At 43.2% G+C, this 7,714-nt stretch overlaps 1 protein-coding gene across 1 annotated transcript; it reads right to left on the reverse strand.

The window, feature by feature from the left end:
* Positions 1–6,020: 6,020 nt before the first annotated feature.
* Positions 6,021–6,917, reverse strand: TAS2R1 (taste 2 receptor member 1). The gene has a single exon (XM_036104550.1). The coding sequence runs from the start codon at positions 6,915–6,917 to the stop codon at positions 6,021–6,023; it is 897 nt and encodes a 298-aa protein (XP_035960443.1).
* Between the last annotated feature and the right edge of the window lie 797 nt (positions 6,918–7,714).

Below are 7,714 nucleotides of genomic sequence, written 5' to 3' on the forward strand. Positions count from 1 at the left end.
CAAGCAGATTCTCATAGGGAAGGTGACTGAGGATTTACTGGTGAGTGAATTCCCAGTGGAGACGGGCACCTGCGTTTGCCAGTGAACGGCACCAGGACATGGCTGTACTAGGACACCCAGCCTCTGCCTCTTTCCTTTTTTTTTTTTTAAAGATTTTATTCATTTGAAAGAGAGAGAGAGCGCATACGCACGAGCGGGGAGGGAGGGGCAGAGGGAGAAGCAGACTCCCCGCTGAGCAGGGAGCCAGACCTGGGACTGGATCCCAGGACCCTGAGATCATGATCTGAGCCTAAGGCAGCCGCTTAACCGACTGAGCCACCCAGGCGCTCCTGCCTCTTTCCTTTTATGATAGATTTTTTTATTGTGGTAATATACATAACATTTTCCATTTTAAGTGTACAATTCAGTGACACTAAGTACTTTCACGATGTTGTATAACTACTATCTGTGTCCAGAACTTTATAATCATCCCAAGCAGAAATTCTGTCCCCATGAACCCCCTCAGCTCCTCGTATCCTCTGTTCTACTTTCTGTCTCTATAAATTCTCCTTCTCTAGGTGCCTCATATAATCAGATTCATACAGTATTGATCCTTTTGTGTCTGTCATCTTTCACTTAACGATATTTTCAGGGTTCACCCATGATGTACCACGTGTCAGGACTTTATTCCTTTTTATGTCTGAATAATGCACCATTGTATGGACATACATTTCATATACCTGTTCATCTATTGCTTGACACTTGGGTGATTTCCACTCTTTAGATATTAGGAATAACGCCGCTCTGAATATTGGTACGCAGATGTCTACTCAAGTCTCTGTTCAATCCCTTGACTATATACCCTGGAGTGGAATTGCTGGGTCACGTGATAATTCTATGTTTAACTTTTTGAGGAAACACCAAGCTGTTTTGCACAGCAGAGTCACCATTACCCAGAATTTGGCCACACAACTTCTTATTGTTCTTATTCCCAGATAGTTACAGCCTTCTCTGAGGGGATGTCCTGCTCTCCCTTCTTTCTATGGGGTTGGGCCCCTTGGCCATTGGAGTAGATATGGCAGAATTTTAGAACTATGGTGTGGCTCCCCAGTCTTTGTTCCTTGCCCTCTGCCTCAAGAACAGCATGTCCTTTCTTCCCCCTCCGAGCCCTCTGATTGATTGTTTGATCGATGATGAACGTGAAATGTAAGAAACTGCCATTTCTGCAGGTCAAAAATGGTCACGTGTCAGCAGGTGTATACGGTTTAACAACTGAAAACACTAGTAGCAACAAGGCATTGATTCTACTAGCTCGTCGATTCCTCTCGGAAACCTTGGAATTATTCACACCCCCACTTCAAAGATGGGGAAGCATGATGTGCAGGTTTTTTAAGCCACCCAGCTCATTGATGGTGGATCTAGATTCCACATCAAGCTTCATTTGTGACCCTCTGTTGTTCAACATGCTCCTTCCCAGGGTGCTCTCCTCTTCTCTCAGAGTGCCGTTGGATATTCTTTGTGCAAGTACGGACCCCAGTCCCCATGACTTGGGAGTTACATTGTTAGAGCTCACAGTTATGTACCTGGAACTTTGTTAAGTGTGTGGTATCCATCCTTTTTATCACCATTTCACAGATCAAGGAAGAGAGGATCAGTTCATTACTATGCTTACTGCATTGCACAGAAGTTGCTTAAATGACCAAAATAGCAGGTGCGGTTTTAACAAGAACAGGGAAAACCAGGATATCAGCCTTGAAACGCAGTGGTTTGGCTTGTGTATAGACGAATTACCTCTCTTTATACGGTATTATACAAATCCACTTAGGTTTCCGAATCTAAATATTATGCTCAAGGTTTCCTCTCTCCTTCCATAGAGCTTGTTTTCCGGATCTATCATCAACCAGTGCCATTAAGAACATCATGCCTCCATGATCAAAGGCACAAGTCCCTATTTCAAGAATTCCGAGCATTAGAGCAGACAAGCAGCGGTGAATGTGCTGGAGAATATCTATCATGAAACTGAGCTTCCTGGCCATATCTGGTCAATGTCCTCTGGAAGCAAATTGCCTAGGTTTTAAGTGGAGTAAAACATTAATTTACAATCACAAGTCATCTGCTTTCTAAATGAGTGGGTTTACTGCCAGAGGGCAATCCATATATTTAGTAAAGTAATATCCTATCCCACTATTAGCCACTTATTTATTTTCCAAATCCTTTTCCACCTGCTTAGTTTCAAAAGAATCTGGTTCCCCCAGTGGTTCTAGAATTTAGGACCTCCAGAGCATGCCTACCAAGTGCTGAGCCCAGTTTAGCTACAGGACCTCAGATATTCTCCAATTCAAATTCTACCCAGCTATATATCAGCGGGTACTTACATGCATTACTCACACAAACCTCTGAGAAGAAAGTTTAGGTATAAGAAACTGAAGATTTCACTTAGGAATGTGCATTCCAGCCTCAAAAATAGAGAGTCACAATGTATTTCTTTTCTCAAGAATGTTGAGGTTTACACAAAATGAATTCTCGGTCATCATTTAAAAAATGGACATATTTTCAGGCATTTAAGTGGATATTCTATTTAATATTATGTTATGTTGATGATCTTGGTTGATGGAGAACTGTTTAAAATAGAAACTAATAAAACGCCAAAAAAAGAGGAAACCCACACTTCATTGATTTGAATATGTTTTAGATTATAGGATAAAATCACCAACTCCTGACCCCCAGCCAAAATGATGAAGTAGATCCAGATGTCACAGATATGAAGCCAAATGTTCACATCACATCTTAAACACAATCAGTATTTAATCCTGTGGAGGTACGGAGTGATAGCTCAGGTACAGGAGTGTATCAGGGGAAGGGAGGGAGACGTTGGCTTGACATAGAAAGGTAGTGAAGCAAGTGTCCACCAGCGCTCTGAATTTATGTGGACCCTCCCCCAAAGCTTAATATTTTCAGCTCATTGAGACAGATTTCCCCAGTACCTACCCATTCCCCTGGCATTAAGGTTTCAGAAGACAGTCTGCAATTATTGGGTGGCAAAATAATACTTTTTAAAATAAGAATAGACCATTGATACTAAGTTTGTGTTAACAGCATCTCTACTCTGATTTCCAAACTCATATTCTAGCAAGACACTTTTTCAAACATGTGGGGGCTCCCTGCCCCTGTCGTTTGGAGCTTTCTCCAGTATGGGTACCATCTGTTTGCAACATCTGTTAGCCTGTTGATTGCCAGAGTCGATTTGGATGATCTGCCCGATTTCTTTCTCTCTTGGATATTTTTGACTACCTGTCCCCCTTGTTACCCAAAGAGATGTAGGTCTCTATGGACGAAAGTTATGGCAACCATATTTCCCAAGCCTAGGATGGGAATATTCATAGTCTGGCGAGTACGACTATACTTCAGCATATGACAGCCCATAAGATCTTTCTGGAATGGGTGGTCATCAGCCTGAAGACCGGTAGATATTAAATGTTAATGTGCCCCCAGCACTTCCAGGTCCAGATTATTCTACCTTCAAGCAGTTATTATATTTGAATGAGTGACCGAGGGTTTAAAAGGCATTTGCAATTTGTGAGACTTTTAAAACCGTTGTGTTTATTTTTTGAATATTCAAATTGCTATAGCATTTATACTTTAAAAAATGTATTAATAGAAGCACCTAGATTTAGCCTTTTCAGTCGGCCACCATGTTTAGTCACTGGAAGCCACGAAGAATCCCCGTAGCATGGGTGCTAAAGGAGTCAATGTCAGAAAGGGCAATGGGACATGATGCAGCAAGTCTTGCATTCTGGTTTGGGGCCATTTACCGAAACCCTATCTGAAATGGAATGGGGTACTGTGCTGGCTCCCTTCTCAGTAAGAGCCTGCCTGGTGGCCCATCCGCCTTCGTCCTTGACTGAACAAGGATGCCAGATCTCCTCCAAATGGGGGACCACAGGCAGGGGATAAAGAGTGCACAGCACCGTGCCCTGTGGTTAGCAGCTTTCTGGCCTGACCCGCGGGCATGTGACCCCCAGCCAAGCCAGCCAAGGCTCCCAGGGGCCACAATGGCCAGGCCATCCCTACAGATGCGGGTAGGGTAGAGGAAGAATCTGCATCACTACAGAGGTTAAGTCCATGCTACTCCAGGCTAGATGGGCAAGACAAAAGCAATCCGTCCAGGCTGAAGAACCCAGACAAGGGCGGCTCGAGAGAGACCAAAGGCTGGGTCTGTTTCGCTTTTCCAATGGAGTAATCAGTGTCCTACATAGTATCCATCAATGTGATAGCTAGGCAACATTTCTGGAAGAAATATCTCGAGGAAAGTAGACTGTGAAAATGTTTCCAGAATAGTTTTCTTTAGCCTGCCTTCTCTTCTTTAGAACTCCTTGGTAACGTTTAGGTATACCAACAGTCGTAGCTTAATATTCATCTCATTAACTAACATTATTGAAGCAGAATTTGCATGAAATGGAATCGGAATTTGGTATCTGAGAAAAAAACACACAAGTTGTATATTTACGAGTTTCTTCTTGAATGTCTGAAATCGCTCTCCCACTCTCTCTCTATCCACCTGCTGGTATACACACCAGGATTCAAAGAGCCGGCATCTGAACTTGAGAAAATAAAAGTAACTCTTCACTGTCCCTTTTCAAAGCAGGAACAATGATCACCTGCAGCACACAACCACTGTTCCCAGAGCTGGCTGCCTGTGCGCACGGGGTTAGTTATAAAACTTTCCACCTATTGGGACAAAGGAAAATGAGATAGCAGGAAGATGAAGGCTGTTAGTTTGCTCCTTGGTGAATGAAGGATAGGATGCATGGAAAGACGAAGAGTAGCCTCAGATCTCAGTTCCCACACCCACGAAGATAAATGCTTTCCTGCATCTTCTGAAGCAAAGATCTCTGTTAGTTTGGTGCAACCAAGCCTGTGTGTGTTGGGCTAGTAAACCACCATTGGAATCCACATCCCTGGCAATTGGCAAACCCAAACCTAAACAGGCTTTCCATCATCACACGTGAACTGCAAGCTCTAGCCAAACTGAGGAACATCTTTCACTTCACTGGAAGCAAAAGGGTCCTGAAGCTGTTTTAGAAATACATATATATCTTAGCATCTAAAATCATCACTCAAATAGAAAATGCATCTGTGACTTGAAACAGATGGAGACACCCCCAGCCCACCCACCTACCGATGTTGCTTCGTTGGGAAGACAGGCAATGTGGTAGGAGTTCTAGTTTGTTACCATCGGTTGAAAAGGTCCCAAAGCCCAGCACACAAATGCAAAATGAAACATCTTTGCAAGCTATTTTCTGGACTGTGTGCCCAATTAGGGGAAATGGAAAATCCAGCCCTGGATTCCTCTTCCATCTGCCTTTTTTTTTTTTTTTTTTAGCAGTTGATGGGACATGTCAACATGGCATCTAGCATCTCAGCTGTGTGGAGTCAGTGAGCAAGCTCACACAGATAGAGAAAGCCGGCTTGTCCTCAGCTTCCTCTCAGATCTGATGAGGAAGAATGGTTCCATTGTCCGTGACTCTAACAAACAGAGCAAAAATAATCTGCAAGTAGACAAGAAAGGAGCAGCAGTCCTGTCAGGATAGATCGTCTAAGATGAGGTATCAGGCACCCAGGGACCCCATGGGATTCATGCATCCTTTGGACATCATGACTTCAAACATCTTCTTTTTCTTTAAACTTTTTGTTTTGAGATCATTGCTGATTCACATGCAGTTGTGAGAAATAATACAGATAGATCCCTGTACCATTTACCCAGTCTTTCCCAGTGAGGAAACGTCTTACAAGCCGATGGTATAATATCACAACCGGGATAATGACATTGATGGAATCCGCCCCTGTGTGTTGTGCTTTGAAAATCAATTTAACCCTTTGAAAAAAGATCAAATCCATAAAAATGCCTCAGGTTGGACAAGCGGTCTTTAGATGAGGTTTCGTGTATTTATGCGCAGACAGCTTTGTTTGACCGACGGAGGGGTGGCGGGTAATGTTAACGCCTGGAACCGTGGGTTCTTCCAATGGTTCAAAGTTCTCTCTCACTGGCAGCACTTCCCATGGAGGAGGAGCTTCCTTGCATTTTGCTTCAGTTTAGGATTTCCTAAAATTAAGATCGTAGAATGTCCAGAGGGATATGACCCAAACACCCAGATACAGAACAGAAACATGAGGCTCCTGAGCTTAAAAATCGGAGAAGAGAGCAAAGCAGCTGTCATGTAGTGGGAGAGGCAGAGGACCAGGAAGGACAGGACAGACAGAAGCGATCTCACGTGGACACCTGTGCTAGGGACCCTGGTGCCCATCGCCGCGTTTCTCATCTGCCAGGTGTGTCTCCCCAGGGAAAATATCAAGAGCAGGGCAGAAGCAAGGAAGATAAATAACGGCAATAATAACCTCACAAGAAAGACAATCTGTAAGGCAGATGTTTCTTTGATTTGAGTTGTTGCATTGGAGGAGAAAAAGCCCAACAAGAGTTGTTGGGAAAGAACCCATGTATATTTGTTGTAGAAAATAGAGGGGATGGATGCATACAGCAGGGACCCAAGGATCAGCCATGGCACCAACTTCGATATCCTCATCTTCAACCAGAAGAAGAGTGGTTGAGCTACGGGGGCAATCCTGGCGCAGTAGAAAACACCGAGCCACGAGGCAAACCAAAGTCCCAATTCATTTACAAACATGAAAATTACAAAATTCTCAACAAGTAGAGGGACTTCAATCAAAGAGACAATAGCCAGATTAATGTAGAAGATGACCGACTGCAGACAAATCCTGGAAATCCCCAGGCAGGAAAGAAGGAGAGCCAATGGAATCATCTTTCTCTGCTTGATCAACTCAGTGCCATTCACAACCACAATGATGCCGTTTGCTAAAACCCCGATGAGAAATTGTAACACTGCAAAAAGAAAATGGATAATAAGGTAAAACTCTAGCATTTTGAGAAGAAAAAAAATCAGTTACTTTAAAAATTGATGTATTTATAGATTTTTGGACAGTTTGGAGTATTCGAGCTTTCTGTTTTTCTTCAGCTAGACTAGAAGCCCTTTGGGGACCATGCCTCTGACAATAAAAGCAGTGAAAGAGGAAGGTGGTGTACATTTGTTTATATCACCGTTTTCTCCAGTTTGGTTCCAAGGCAGTCAAATAAGAAAGAGATACCCCAGTAACGATTTGCTTCTTGGTGACAGCTTTTGCATTTTCCAGGTCTACTTAGCTTCCAACGCCATCACAAGCAAATGGTGGAACCAGACACCTTCAGGGCTGGGAGAAGGGCTCCTTCACTACATAATCAGTGGACGCTCCTCAAACCTTCATCCCCACCATGGAGATTGAGTGCTGCCTGTAGGTGTAATTCTACTTAATGTCAGTGAGGCATTCTTTAAAAAGACATGTCTTTGAAATGATCACTTCTGCTGTGACTGCATAGAATGGTCAGCAACATAGGACTGCTGAGTAGTAGTTATCCAATATGCAATAATTCAGCGATTCGAGACCACCGAAAGTTTTAAAGCAGTTATGTAATAAAATATATGTGATAAACAGAGACGGTCACAAAAGATAGAGACAAAGGAATTAAGCTTGCATATATGTGGATACAATCGGTCCAAAGCCTAAAGGAAGCCAAAGCCGCTGAGAGAATCACTTAGCACCATTCATACCCGTAACCATGTGTGGGATGACACAGGCTTTGAAAGCTTTTTCCTGTTGTTTTCTCAATACTATGAGATTTTTA

This window comes from Halichoerus grypus, chromosome 2, assembly GCF_964656455.1.
Source record: "Halichoerus grypus chromosome 2, mHalGry1.hap1.1, whole genome shotgun sequence".
Classification (NCBI taxonomy): Eukaryota; Metazoa; Chordata; class Mammalia; order Carnivora; family Phocidae; genus Halichoerus; species Halichoerus grypus.

Bases quoted from the DNA above. Each gene is read 5' to 3' on its own strand.
- TAS2R1 (XM_036104550.1), bottom strand. From the start codon at position 6,917: ATGCTAGAGTTTTACCTTATTATCCATTTTCTTTTTGCAGTGTTACAA.